General features: G+C 51.5%; 1 protein-coding gene across 1 annotated transcript in view; it reads left to right on the forward strand.

Annotated features, from left to right (window-relative positions):
- Positions 1 to 3077: 3077 nt before the first annotated feature.
- Positions 3078 to 15166, forward strand: part of TECTA (tectorin alpha) — a 30842-nt gene continuing 18753 nt past the window's right edge. The window contains exons 1-6 of the mRNA XM_075116057.1: positions 3078 to 3438; positions 4955 to 5019; positions 8122 to 8255; positions 9560 to 9847; positions 13889 to 14026; positions 14575 to 14740. Coding sequence (XP_074972158.1) covers positions 4956 to 5019; positions 8122 to 8255; positions 9560 to 9847; positions 13889 to 14026; positions 14575 to 14740 — 790 coding nt within the window. The 5' untranslated portion in view covers positions 3078 to 3438; position 4955. The remainder of the gene's footprint in view (positions 3439 to 4954; positions 5020 to 8121; positions 8256 to 9559; positions 9848 to 13888; positions 14027 to 14574; positions 14741 to 15166) is intronic.

A 15166-nucleotide genomic window follows, 5' to 3' on the forward strand; every position in this document is an offset into this window, starting at 1 on the left:
ACGAGGTGCTGAAAGCAGCCTGGAGGCTAAAATATGTATTCCTGGCAGCTGTGCCTCCCTCATTTGAATGTGGTGCTTTGGTAGGCGGTAGAGACATGCCTTCCCCAGAGCGACATTAGAGGGGCTTTAGCCATCTCGGGCCTTTGCCTCTGTGATTACTTTTCTGCAGTTACTGGAAACTTAAAATATAATTTAAACATGAAGGTCTATTCTTGCTCCCTATTAATGATGCATCTATATGTAATTTTAAAGAAAAAGGAAGAACTGTAAGTCCATCTCGTTTTTTATTCTGGTTTCTCTCATGGGGAGTACACTTCCCCACTCCCACAATTTGCCTTTGGTTTGCCTGCAGACTTAGCAGTGGAATTCAGGCCAAACAGGTAGTTGGTTTGGATCAGTTCAATAAACTTATGTAAGTTTTTACACAAGAAAAGTGTCCTGAGTTTTGCACTTCTGTGTTCCCTGAAGCAAAATGTTGCCCTCTGTCTCACCTGCACACTTAACGTGCACCTATGGCAGAGTAAAAGCTGCTGAGATTTTTTGTTCTGCTGACTGTTTGTGCCAGCTGTCTGCCCGGTGAGCTTGGGCACAGCCACCTCGTTGCGTGAGATGTTGCTTGTCGAAAGGAGAAGCCGCAGTGCTGGAAGACCTAGTCCTCTTCTGGGCCGTATTTCTTTGTGGGCGGTGACCCATCTCCGCTTCCAGGTGAGGAACAAGGCTCGAGCTTGCGCTTGCTCTGTTAACTGCTCCGTGTCCTCGGGGACAACCAGCCTTGGGGTTAAAATGAGTTTCACCCTCAAAGAAAGGCTTGTAGTTGCTGCTGGGGTGGGCAGTATGGCCCACTAAAGCAGTAGTTGTGGGCTTAGCCCATGCTGGCCTGCACCAAATGACCGTGGGGAGAGGCACGAGGAGGGAGATGCCCCTCCAGATGGGATGCAGCTCCTGTGCAAACCCCTTGCCAGAGCGTCCTCCCTGGGCTGGGCCAGGTCCCTTGAAACGGGAATGTGATGGGCCTCTGCCTGTGGTTGTTCTGCCGAGGTCAAGCAGACGGAGACCACCTTGTCTCATCTTTTGAAACTTGGTTTTTCTTGAGGTCAGGCATGGGAAGCAAGTTTTCTGCTAGAAATGAATTAAAAATAAAAAAAAGCGGTTGTTTGTTCAGCTCGGATGTGCTCAGTACTGCATGATGGGAGCATCCCCTGCCAAAAGAAAATAGCCTAGAAGACAAAGCCTTCCCCAAAGAGACAGTGAAACCTAATCAAACTTCATCAGTGTAGACTTGCCCAGGACAAACAGGACCAGAATATTAAACTGCCTAAGGAGCAGAGGGAAACCTATTTTCACCAGTTTCTCTGTCTTACAGGACGAGAAAAGTCAATTGATTTTCCTGTGGCAGGTAGCATTTAAGATTTGTATGGGAGGGAAAGGAAAAGCCTGGGGAATGTGGAGCGGCAGGCTGGAAGTAATCTGCCCCTGGAATATCAGTCAGTGCTTTATAGTCCCCCTGCCCTCCTGAAGTAGCTGTTGGTTTAAAAAAAGGAAGAAATACATTTAAAAGCGAAACAACAACAACCAAAACCCAAAGCTTTCTGCTAGCATGGCCGCACTTGGAAGAGAAAGCAATCTGGGCTTTGCTGTGGAGGCGGTGTACTGCCCAGTGTCCTGATGTATTAAAAGAAACTGCTGAGGTAAGATATGGCACTTCGGGAGTGAACTTAGTAAACACACTTGTAGGAGCAGCCGGGGTCCTGGGAAAAAAGTCTGGGCTTCTAGGTGCTTCTTGTTTGCTGCTGGCATTCCCGACCCCTCTCTGTTCCTGACAAAGGTGGGGGAGCAGGTGTACAGGGAGCGCAGGAGGGATACCTGCCTCCTCGCAGAGAAAACAGGTAGTAAAAGGCACCCACCAAAAAAGTCAGAAGGGAAAATCCTTCTTCTGCCAAGGTTGTGATGTGCGGTTACGTCCATGGCCATTTTCCCATGGCAGACTGCTGGGGCTGGAGCACCACCTGTCTTACCTGAGCCTTAACAAAGGCTGTACAAATCAGCTCACTGACAGGGTTCTGTGGCTGCATCCTTCACCCCTCAGCTGCTCTTCTGCCTCTCTCTTCCTCTCTCATCCGGCATTGATGGGAACGAAATTAAAGCAGAGATCAGCTCTCGTGCTACAGATGGGGCTCGGATGAAGAGCGTGGTCCCTGTCATGCAGTTTGCGGCTTACGGCTTGCGGACTTCGGCAGGCGCTGCTCTCTGGGGCTGGCGGCGGTCCTGCGCACCGTCAGCGAGGCTGCGCGAGAGCCCGCTGATCCGCACGGGTGGAAACACTTGACAAGCAGCAGCCGCCACTGAGTGCCGAGGAACAATCAGCACCCCTGGTAGTTGCTCAGCTCAGGCGGCCAGTTTTGTCCCTCAAGGTAGCTGTGTATCTAGCAAAGCCGCTGGGCTTGCAGAGACACGCTGTCGTTAGGGGTGGAGGGCAGTGGAGAGGGAGATAGAGGCATGGCTGAGCTGTGGGTGCCTGCAAGAGGATGAGGATAGTGCTGAGAGAGGACTTAGGCAGCAGACGTCCCCGGCTGCTGCAGGCGCTTGCGGGTGTGCTGTACAGCCCAGGCACCAGAGGCAGGGAAACTGCCCGTGGAAATCGCAGGTTGTGTGAGAGAAAACGGGAATAACGCCCACAGCAGTCCCCCAGGAAACTCCCCACAGGCTGGAGTAAAAACGCTGCTCCGTCCTTCCAGAGAGAGTGTAAACGGGAACAGCGGCGAAACCCTCTCCGGCAGGTTTGGAGAGAGCGTGCTGCCCTGGGCAAGTTTGCCCTCTTCCACCTGTAAAAGCAGAAGTACGTTGTGTTACAGAAACTAAAGCAAGACTTGGATGGAAAAGTAACTCTGTGGAAGGTTTGGGGCACTGCCTTTGAACAGTGCTTGAAGCCTAGCACTCTTTAATGCTAATCCTGTAACATTAGATAGATGGGTTTTTTTTCCCTTACACAAAGGAGGAAGGGGCTCAATTCTTCTGAGCTGGGTTTTTGTTATTTTTTTTTTTCCTTCAGCGAAAAGCGATGCTGAGCAGCACAGCCGAGAGCCCAGCTCCAGCTTGCTGACATTTCCATCTGAATTCACCCGAAGGGGTGAGCTTTGGGGAAGAAAGAGGCTTCTCTCCCTCTCCAGGCCAGAACCTGATCTACAGATTAGCTTGCTGGTTATCAATAGAGGCAACAGTTGTGATTGCAACTCAACACTCCTCCAGCCCTGGAACAGCACTGAAGAAAACGGACTTTTCAGTTGCAAGAGCAAGGGAACCGAGACGTCGTTTCAGTCATCAGCAATAATTGGCAAAGGAGGACCGGCATGCATTCTCCATTGACATAGGCTTTTTCCCTGGTCTACCAAGATCAGTCTAAAATTTCAGACCCGATTGCTCCTCTAGTCTACGAAACAGGTTGGTAATTTTTTTTCCATATCTAAAAAAATTGTATTTTTGAACGTGATATGTTTAAGTAATGTATTTTTTATTGTCTGCTGTGTTTCCCAAGTGGTGCCAGTCTTGCTCTTGTTTTTGGGCTGCCATAATCTCCACTAGTCATTGTCTGCCTGTTTTTTGCGAACGAATCCACAGTGACTCGGATTTACAGTCTATATAAACTTCTGTTGTCCTGCTTTCGTATTTCCAAGATAGGGAATGTGGTAAGACTTTTCCTTGGTGGAATGAATTTTTCTCAACGCAGAACACACAGTTGCTAGAAGCAGGCTGTGGCCAGCGTTGATGCGAGCGGCGCCCTGAGGGGCAGTGAAGCAGGGAGGAACTTCCCTTCCACCATGTTCCACGCTTTACGAGCTCCTGGTAATGGTAGCCAAGTGGAAGCGAGGTGGGACAGATGATAGCATGTTCCCTGCTGTAGTCCTGTGCTCATGTCGTTATGTATGTATATATGTGGATATACATAGGAGTTGGATCTCAGACACTATAGAAACAAATCTATAGGGAGAACATAAAGAGATGCTGGGTTTGGTAGCCGGTGTGCCCACACAACTGGAATGCATGGGATGTATAAAGCTGAGAAGACGCAGCTGCTGGTATTGAAACTAAGGCTGTACATCATGCATATAGTTCGCATCTGAAGCATACTTTTCCAGCGGGCACACGCATGCTGGGAGCACGCAGCACCTTCTTGGGAGCTCTACGTGAGCCGTGCCTGTGTGTAACGAACGGAGGCGATGGGCGAAGAAATCAAAGCAGGTGTTTTAGTGATATTTTCTATTGGATTAATAATGAGTAACAAATTGCATTAGGCACAGAAGGAATTAAAGCTGGCCCAGGATTTCACTTTGATTTTCCCAGCTCTGTATCTGCTGCTCTGTCATTGATTCCTGTACAGCAAGGAGGTGCCCAGCTGTGTAAATGTTTGTGCTTCTTCCACACTCATCAAAAACGGTGAGTGATCACTGTGTTAGGAGCCAGCGCAAAGGATTAGTCGAAGCAGTGTCTGAAACCCCTTAACTATGAGAGCACGCCGCAGCTCTGCATCGGCTCCTGCGTTTGGAGTAGCACGAAGCTGCTCCCCTTGAAGTCAGGCAGAAGCATCCTCGCGCTAAGCGGATCAGGGAGGAATTGCTTTTGAGCTATCAGGAGAATAGATGGCCCATGGAGAGCCAGGGCTATTTATCACTTCCAAACGCTGCATGAAATTAGCAGCAGCTCTTCTGTGTGGCTATGGGCTCACTTTGACAATACCTGCAGGGCTGTCATCACCTGGGAGGTCTCATTACACTACTTAACGGAGTAGGCATTTCGGGTCTGCCTGGTGGGTGAGGGACCTCCATCTGCAAAACATCTGCATGTCAGCAGCAGTTGGGTGGCTTCGGGAAGCAACGGCACTCGGCGACACCCGGGGCTTCCTTGGGGGTGCAGTTTACTACTGACGTGATACATGTCCAGGTTTCTTTCTTTCCTGTAGGATGAACAAGCGACCTTTTCTCGGAACCTGGGTGGCCCTTCTGGTGCTAACTGCACGGCAGCGAGGTGAGTATCTCCCGCCCGGGTGCTGGGAGGCTGACGTTCGTCAGCTCTGCTGGGAAAGCAGTCACCGTGGAGCAGTGCTGTGCCCAGAGACCCTAGAAGTACGGGGGGCTCGGGAAATACACCCAGCCTGTTGGCTGGAGCAAGGACAAGAACCAGGGTGAACCACTTATCTCCCGTGGGGATGGAGAGACCACCAATTTTAAGGGTGAGTGCTAAGCAGGGAGATTGGTGTGCCTTCGTGAGTAAGCGCAGGTGCACTTACGGTTTTGCGTGAGTGACAGCTTGCATTGTGAGTGACGGATCGGCAGCCTGCGCAAATGGCCCTCGCTTCACCGAGAGCAATGAAGCGATGACCATTTACATTGAACGAGGAGCTGGCGTGCCACGCAGAATCCAAGGCTGGCAAAGCCGGCAGGATACACAGGCCACAGAAGTTGTCGAGCTCAGTCAGCCTTTTACGTCTGCTTATGTATATCATCTCTATGGCCATGTGTGCACACACGGGAGATTCCGGAGGTTGTGATGGTCTTGCCAGTCGCTACGAAATAGGCGTTTGAAACATCTTCGTGTTAGGACTGCTGAGCAGGCTGACCAACCTACGTCCAGTAAAGGGCAAATCGGTTGAGCGATAGCAAAATGTCGTGGTTCGCAGGTAGCGAGGTTCCCATGGGGTGCTCGCGGAGGACATCTGGCAGCAGATGTGGAGGTGCCTCTGGCGGGGTCGCAGGGCTGCAGCCGGCAGCAGGAAGCCTCTCCCGGCACTCGCACTCCGTTTCTTGTGGTGGATTTTGTTTTGTGAAGAGGTAGTGTTCACATCTGGGCTGGATAAGGCCCCGAGCAACCAGCTCTGACCTGCTCAGGGCTCAGCTCTGCTTTGGGCAGGAGGTGAGACCGGCCGGCAGCCAGGGACCCCTTCTGACCTGTGGTTTTCTGTAACGTTGAAGAGCACAGGAGCAGCTCCCTAGTCTCATGGGGTAATTAATCTTTGTTGTGTTTCAATTCAAAGAAGGGCAAGCAGAACTGCTATGGGCAGGAAAAAGCCTCTGTAGCTTGTTAATGCAGCAGATGTGCGCTGCGTGGCTGGTACTAGGTGCGTGGCTGGCTCGAGGACCCCTAGCCAGGGAGCCTAGGGCTGGGGCGTCGGGAAATCTGGAAGCCGTTTCCCTGGTCAGCTGCTGAGTTGCCGTCAGGCTGAGGACAGCTCAGGCAAAAGTTGTGACCCTCTTTTCTCATGTGGGAAACAAGGCCACCAGTTTACCCATGGGAAATGCCACCAGGGCAAAAGTCACTAGCCGCTTGGCTAGATGACATGATGCGTGCAAAGGTATGGTAGTGTCACGCTAGTAGTGCTAAAGAAGCTGGCATCAAGAAGTTTTTACTGAGTTTGCTGTTTAAAAAAATAAGTAAAATCATGCCTTGTAGCTATGCCTTAGCTGCAATAACTCATCAGGTGTGAAACAGCTGTTAAATGACTTGGTTTACTACCTGGCAGTCAGTTTTGTTGCAGCCCTTCGGATGTATCTGTGAAACCAGGCTTGTGGCTCGGACACCGTCACACGCTGCCTCCCTTTATGTCCGGTGGGGCATTTGGGGCACGCGTGTGTGTCTTAGGAAGTCAGGACGCCAGCAGGGTTAGGCCAGGCTTCCCCTTGTCTCCTTTCTCCCCAAGGAAGGTTGGACCAGTTGAGCCTGTGAAGGAGGGTCAGCCGGCAACTCTTTCTGCTCCCAGGCAGTTTCCAGCAGGGAACATCCTCAGGGTGGCTAGCAGAGAGTATCCCCCAGCTTGCACAACACCTTCCTGCATCCATAACGGCAGGGCGCAGACCAAGCTGTCCTCAGCTGGAAGCCCCTGACAGCACAGGGTAGAGCCTAGGAAATAAAAGCATGTCCTGAATCCAGGCAAACAAAGCTGGGATTGCTCAGAGCCTGGTGGCTCATGTTGGCCAAGATTGAATGTTGCGAGGGCAGGGTACTACTTTTCTACATCAAAAAGGGGAGGAGGGGGAAGAAAACCCAGCAAAATCCCCATTTGCTCTGTGAGGAGCCACACCAGTAGCTAACTGGAAGAAACAGGGGGTGAGATGACAGCAGAGATCTGGCAGGGACTGGAACGGGAAAGGACATGTGCCCTAGGGCCAGAAGTGCCCGCTTGCGACTCAAGTCGATGGAAAATGGATTTTAGTCTGGTAGAAAGTGACAGGCTTGTGTTGAAACATGTCAAAACCATGCTCTGAAATATTTTTAGGAGAGGCAATTATGTTTGCTGGCAGTGCCTTTTAGCAGGAAACTTAATTTTGCCAGGAAACGTCAGAGCAGTCACAAGACCGCAGGCTGTAACCTAGTGCCAGGAGCATTCGGGGGCCTGGTGGGGCGGGCTGGCCCTGGTGCGCGGGAAGGCTCTGCTGTGCAGGCACGAGGAAGGTAGCCGCTGCCAGGAGCGTGGCTCTGGGGGTTGGTCTTGGTGCTGTTTGGTCCCCAGGCACCTGAGCACCTCATGTCAAAAAGAGCAAGCCCCGGAGCGGGGTGGGGGTGTGTGTGGACCTGTTGCCCTTGCCCTGATATGAAGCCGAGACAAAGGCGTTATGACTGGATCACAGTCACACGGAAAGCAAAACGTGGAGCCGCGCGCTGTCCACACAGCTTGTGGTCACTTTGCTGTTGCCCTAAATAACCCCCGGATGATGCTGTCTCTGATGACCCTGTCCCAGAGGCAGCACCCCTGTCCTGGCTTGAGACATTTGGCTGCTGGTGCTGCTGGGTTTTGGTGCTGTTTTCCTCAGCAGCAGCAATGCAGAATATGGCATTGTGGCCAAGTACCATTGTGGCTAGCCACTGTTAGTCTGCGGCCTCAAGTGCACAGCAGAGTTTCACCCCGGCCCCAAAGCCCCGCACAGCTTAGGCTCAGTCTGGTGGTCAGCAGACCCTCAGCATCCCCAGTGCTTATGCACCTCACCAAGGAGGAGAGGGCAAGGCAGTGATTTTGCTCTTCACAGGAGGGCAACCTTTGGTGATACACAGCACCAGGGCCCCTGCCTTGGGCTCTATGAAGTCAGGACTGGCCCTGACATTGCTGTAAGGGCTCTGTCCTCTCTCTCCTTGCAGCTCACACCATGGCAAGTCTGTATCCATTCTGGCAGAACGACACGAGAACGCCCAAAGTTGACGATGGAAGCTCTCCCGAAATCAAGATCTCCATCCCATTCATCTTTTTTGGAGCCCCGTACAGAAGCATTTATGTAAGTGAAGTAGACCTTCCCTTTATTCTTTTCCCTGCCATTAGCAGCTACATTTTAAATGCGGTCTCCCTGTCGTCAGGGACCGGAAGATTTATTAGCACCTACCTGACAAGTTCTTAGATTTCATGAACTGATAGGTTTTATGATTAAGAAAGTCAAAGGTATATTTAATGGGCTAATGTTCATGGGGAAGGAACATAAAAGGCAATAAATTTTCTTTGTAGGTGATTAAATGGTACAGCACGGTAAGGCCTTGACACAAGGAACATTATTCCTGTTACACGACAAGAAACAAGAACATGCAGAGACCCACAGGGGGGAAAAAAAGGCAATGGTGTGGACCCGCATATAGGTGCCCGAGACAAGGACAGGCTGCTGCTGTTTTCAGATGACGGCCCAGCAAAAGCCTGGCAAAGGGGACACTGGCTCCTCTGGGCTGGGCTAAGAGAAAGTTCACCTGAGCACACCGAAACAGTGCCTTAGACAGGAGCCTGTCAGTGTGACCGTACGCCAGATCCCAATCGTGTCTGTGTTTTGCGGTGAGCCCACCTCTGTGGGTATTCCTGGTCCCAAGCAGGATATAAACCGGCCAGCCCTGCAGGTTCAGAAGAGAGGCAAAGACTCATTTGTTCCTCTGCCTGACCGGCTCATACTCATACACAGCAATACTGGGAAAGCAGTAATCCTGAGCGGGTTTCGGATCCTTGTGTCATGGGAGATTTCAGCGTCTGGGACATCAGGGCCACCTGTTCTCCACGCTTTGCAAATACAGTTGGTGTTTTGGGGACTATCTTCAGCAGGCTCTGGGGAGGCTACCCTTGGCACCACGTGTCACGCTGCTCTTGGGGAGCCCCACGATCTGTTGCAGACAGCAAAGCTGAAGGCAGTGGGCCCAATGCTTTAGCTCTTTTGCCCAGGAGCCCTGGTGCCGTGCAGCCACCCGTGTCGTACGACCAGGTGTCTCAGTGCTGCAGAGCTGCTCTCCAAAGGCCCCAGGGCAGTGTCCCTGCCGGCCTGGGTGCCGTCCTCCTCTGATGGGTGCCTTTCCTGTGTTGCGCCATAGGAGCCCTGTTTTGCAGACTTTTCAGGGTTTTGTCCTGCTTGGGGCTTCCTGCACTCAGCCTTTGGCCACCGCTGGTAGGATGAAGTTGTATCTCTGCCTAGATGGCCAGGTTTTCTCACCGGGTATCATTATTATAAGCCACCTTCTGCCAAAAATTGCTCGTGGCACGTTTTCTGATTAACCAGCACCTTTCTGCTACCTGCAAAGGCTTGCTCAAACCAAAGTGGGTCTCTTTGTGCAGGTCAACAACAACGGCGTGATTTCCTTCAACGCGCTCGTCAGCCAGTTCACACCAGAAGCCTTCCCCTTGACAGACGGGCGGGCCTTCGTCGCGCCCTTCTGGGCGGACGTGCACAACGGTATCCGGGGAGAAATCTACTACAGGGAGAGCATGGACCCCGAGCTGCTGAGGAGAGCCTCCAAAGACGTCCGCAAGCACTTCAAAGACATGTCCTCTTTCTCTGCCATCTGGATCTTCATCGTCACCTGGGAGGAAGTCACTTTCTACGGAGGAAGCAGCACGACTCCAGTAAGAGCGATCAGCTGTGCTTCTTGATGGGTGGTGTTTGATGGTTGAGTGTATGCCGGTATATATATAACTGTCCTGGCCGTTGTGCGTAAAATTGAGCCTCTTTGTCTTCCCACTCCTCAGTTCCCTTTCGGGCGGAGGAGGACCACGGTCCTTTCATTCTCTCCTGTGGAAGCCGTACAAGCCTCACTCCCCGCTCTCTCCAGGGCGATCCAGATCTCCAGGGAAAGCATCGCCTCTTCAGTGTTTGTAGGCGACTTGCCTAAGCAAGTCTCCGACACCAGTTAGGAGTTTTCAACTTGATCATAGCGTGGTTATTTTTTATTAGATAGAAATGCAGATTCACTTTTCCTTTGTGCCATGATACGCGACCTTCACTTCAGCTGTGCTTCTGCAGTGATAAAATAGAGCTATTCGTGCAGGGGCTACAGGCACCTCGGAAGAAAGGCCTTTATAAAGGAGTCAAAGTTTTGCCATTGAACAGCAGCTGATATAAACCACCTGAGGCTCCCACCCACTCTTGCACAGCCACTTTATAAGGAGTCATTCAGTTTGAAGGCACCTTGTCATGGCGGTAATGGGTCCGGGGCGTTGGGCGAGACACAGAAGCACCCTGTAGCAGCTGGTCGGGTACCAAAAGCAGCCTGACTGTATGCGCTGCATCCGAGCGTGCCGAGATGCTTGTGCTCGAGGGGTGCAGATAGAGCAGGATCCTCCCGAGGCTGCGATGTGGTGAGCGGTACCCAGGGGTGGAGCAGAGAATAAGGGGCATGCCAAATCGTGCGCGTGCTTGCACCTCGTCCTGACGTGGGACTGGAGCGCAGCCACCTGCTGACCCTCCATGCTGGATCAGGTCTCTCCACTATAGGAGTCCAGGTTAAACTGGTCCCGCACTCAGCCCCGAGGAGAGGGAGTGGGGCCTCCTAGCACAGGGGAAACAGAGCACGAGGCAGCGGGGTGATGGAAAGAACAGGTAGATGGGAAGCCCTTTGTTGTCTGGCTGGCCAGCCATCATCTCCTCTTCCCTGCTACCTTCTTCTCCTCATCAGCCTCTTGAGGCTGGATTTTGTAGCTCGCCCTTCCCTCCCCACTGCTCACATCTACCTGGGAGTCAATGCAAGTCTGCTTGGTTTTGCACCCCAAGCTCGCCTTGCAAGGCCGTGAGAGCTCTGAAACAAAGCTAAGGTTGTTATTTGCTCCTTGCCTCTACGAGGAGGGAGGGCTGCTCTGGCAGAAAAGGCCCTAGTTCAGGAAACTGCAGTAAATTAAGTTCTGGAAGTGGAAGTAATCCATTCTCCGAGGAGCTGGAGACAGGAAAGAGAAAAAGGGAGCTTTAATTTGTATTTATTTGGCAAAAACTCCTTTTTCTTTCAAATCGTGATGGCTTTTTCTGTGGCGGAGGCTGAAACACTCCTTCGCAGCCCTAATCCAAGAGGGTGGTGAGGGCACCTAATAGAAAAGGGTTGAATGGCTGCTTCGCAATCCTGTGCAGACGTTGAGATAGGAAGGGGAAAACCAAAGCGAATACTGACAGAATTTTTACAATGACAGCTGCTCTGTCTGAATGGGGAGGCTGATCCAGACCGACCAGAGAGTCACGCAAGCAGCTCAGCAGCAGTAGATCTGTTATATTTCCATAAAAGTGCGGGTCGTATCTCAGAGGATGTGGACAGCGGTGTGATGTTTTTCAAGGCATGAATGGCTTTTAAATATCTGATTAATATGTGAGTTGTGACTGCAGCTGACATCAGGAGGTCCGTGCCTGACTGGTGACGTGTCACTGGTAGGGCCCATGCAGAAGCTTGGGGCGCAGGTAGTTAGCAAGGGATCGCTGCTATTGTTTGGGGAAAGGGTTGTTTAGGATTAGCCTCTGTACTGTGAATGCCAAAAGCTGACTTCTTAAGTCTCGAGGAGCTGGTTCTGTTAAACAGTTCAGCTCTTTTCCATTTGTTAGATATGCTTGAGATTTAATGCATATTTTTTGCCAGTCCTGGCAGTGCTTGCAGGAAAAAAACCCCAAACATATTTGTGGACAGCAAGCAATATAGTGATTCGTGTATTGCCTGAAGAATTACATTTACAACACAATGCAATTTATTTTGTTATAGAGCAGCCTTCCTGTTCAATAGCGGCCAGGGCTCTGGGTTGGCACGCAGAACAGCACAATGCAACTTAAGCAGGGGATTCATCGCAATGCAGAAAAGCTGCAGAAAACATTTTTGCGAAGGCGGCCTCGGGGACGCTGTGGTTACTGTCTCTTGATGATGCCCGAGCATACGGGTTCAGTTTTCAAGAGCCTTGTTAGATGGCTAGAGCATTTGATGCATATTTGGCCATAAGCACCAAACAGGGAAACGTTTATAGTTCGTGTAAGTTCTCCTAACGAGGAGCGCCAGCCATCCGCAACCTCCTGGTACCGCGTCAGCTCCCGCCACCCTCGACGAGGCACCTGACCGGAGGGGGGTTTGTTGCTCCATCGAAGAGCCATTTATTGCACTATCAAAGTAACATTGGCTTTATGTTTTAGTGCCTTCTGATCTCGCAGTCATGGAAAAAGAGTTGGCAAAGGTGAGCAAGCGTGCCAAGCAGGTGAAGAGGAAAACAGACTTAGGAGGCTTGAATCCCAGGGAAAGGATGCAGGGGTGGAAACAGTGGCTTCCCGTTAGCTTGCTCTCCTGCTTGCCCTGGTTTGAACCATGCCATTTGCAGCTGCTGTGAGGCAGCTCTGCCCCCACCTCTCACTCCTCCTGACAGCTCATACACGCTGCTTTGCCTCCGTTTCTTTTTCATGGTAAGAGCCTAATGTGCATTGGAGGTGACTTCCTTGTGCCGTGCAAGTAGTGAGTGCAGCCGTGGGATCCCCTCCTCAATCTTCAGGCGTTTCTGCTCACCTCAGCACCCATAATCAAACTAGTGGGTTTGCTGTCAGGGAATATAAAGTGGTACAAAGTGACCCCCGGCCCCTTGGCGCTCTGGAGTCTTCCCTTCATCCAGCGGCACGTGGGACTGTTGCTGATACAGAGCAGCTCCACTCTCACTGGCAGGGTAAGACCTAGTGCTTCCTAGCGTGAGTTGATTCGATCGATATGCTTGCCCGTGTCACCTGGTAATTGTTTCTGTGGCTGTAGCTTCCTTCACAGTTTGCAGTGCCCAGGTAGCTTGGCTCCTGGTACTGGTCTTGAATAAGTAAAAGAGGGGCAGCCCACGCTTTGTCCTCCACTGAAATCCTATTCGCTCAGAGGCAGGAGGAGCAGTCGTTTAACACAGCATTTTCCCGGCGCAGAGTGGTCTAGGACAGGAAAATGCAGAAAGCGGAGAGAAGTGATTGACTGTTAGTTCCCAGTGGTGACGACTGCCACTGGATCTGCATGGATGGAGGGGACATCTCAAGGGAGAGGCATTTTCTCTCTTTCTGTGCAGCCGTAAAAGGGAAGAGCTCAGGGCGATGCTGCCCTTGCTGGCTGGCAAAGCACGCCCTTCTCGCCTGGGGCCCGGGACCGCAGTCACCTGAATGTATCTGGAGTTTGTGGGGCTGGAAATGCAGAGTCATTTAAAGTGAAAGGAAGAACACAAGCAGCAGGTCGAGCAGGTAGCGAGGGGATTTGGCAGCCAAGCAAAGCGCATAATATACATGGTTGACTTGGATGTAATCCACCGGTAACAGTGTTGTAGGATATGAATGCGGAAAGGAAACGTGTAAGATAGTGCGGTGAGGAAGAAAGCTAAGATAGGGTAATGGAAGATAACCGGTGGAAACAACCTGAATTCTGCCAATCGCTTTTTCCCCACGAGCTTATTCTCATGCTGCCATCTATTGGTGTTAAACTGGATTAGAGGTGGTCTTGTCCTCCCAGGTGGAGGCAGCAGCAGGGATGGGAGCTGGCAGAGGGTGAGGGCATTCAGATCTCATTTGGCTTCTGCCGCTCTCCACTGCAAGGCTCCCGAATCTCGCCTGGGCCAGAGACGAACGTGGCAGAAGGGTAGGCAAGCAGTGTGAGAAAATCAGTCTCACCTTGTGAATGTGCTCATGGTTTTCAACAGGTAAACACTTTCCAAGCTGTCCTGATCACCGATGGAGTGTCGTCTTTTGCCATATTTAACTACCACAAAATCAGCTGGACCACAGGGACAGCCAGTGGAGGGGACCCCCTGACCGGTCTCGGCGGGGTGATGGCCCAGGTGAGGCTCTTCCTCCCATATCCCCATCTCTGGTGAGCTCTTGGATGGGCCTGTGGCTTTCCTGACATACCTGTGCTTGCTCATGCCACTCGGTCCCTCAACGTCCCCAGCACTGGCCTTGCAAGCCCACTGCCAGGCACAGCGGGACAAGTGCTCCGAAATGTGATGTCAGCAGTGGTGCCGCAGCCAGTCTGTCTGCCCGAGGGGGGCAAGGTTCCCGGCCTAAGGGGAGCCTCCCTTTGTCACTTCCTCACTTTATCTTGGTCGCTCAGTACATGCACCCATAGATCTATATATACATACATATATATGTATGTATACATACATAAATGTGTAAATACACATCCATACAGCTTGTAGTATCTGTTGAGCTTTTCACTCACATCCAAACTACCTGAAAACTGAAATTCCTTAAAAGAGACTTTAAAACTAAAGAAGATATGCTCAGGAGTAGTTGTGGAGGCCAGAGAAGTGCGGAAATGCAGCATTGGTTTCCCGTAGCAAAGATGTGTGATACGACTTGGTCTCTCTCTCTCTCTCTGTTTTAGGCTGGCTTCAATGGCGGAAACATCACCAACTTCTTTAGCATCCCAGGGTCCAGAACCCCAGACATAGTCAATATCGAAGAAACAACGAACGTTAACGTCCCTGGGCGCTGGGCTTTCAAAATAGACGGCAGAGAAATAGATCCGGCCAATGGCTGCAGCCTGAGAGGTAAGGGGGATATGGCATTGGTTTGTTTTTTTTCCAAGTTTTGGGGTGCAGTGTAGGAAAATGCTGTTGGAAAGCTGGTGGAGAGGTGCCTGACTGCTCTGGGCCGCTGCACAATTTGTGTTTTTGCCAAGGCATCCCCTCAAGCTGCAGCTGTGGGGGCAGAAACACACCAGCAGGGTTCAGGCCCCGTGCGCATTTCTGAGTTGCTGCATGCAGCGCAAAGTCATCACCTGATTTCCAGCAATAATTGTCGGTCTGCCCACTGCAAAAGGCTAATGCCTTGAGGAGTGGACAGAGAGGTTTATCCTTGTTTGGCACGTCTTGTTCAGCGGGACAGCATCCTCAGCAGTGTATGCGAAGACGCTGTCGTGGGCCGTTGTTTTCCCTTTGTCCCAGCTGTGTTACCTCTCCCGGGGCATGTCGGCA

This window comes from Phalacrocorax aristotelis, chromosome 22 (genome assembly GCF_949628215.1).
Source record: "Phalacrocorax aristotelis chromosome 22, bGulAri2.1, whole genome shotgun sequence".
Classification (NCBI taxonomy): domain Eukaryota; kingdom Metazoa; phylum Chordata; class Aves; order Suliformes; family Phalacrocoracidae; genus Phalacrocorax; species Phalacrocorax aristotelis.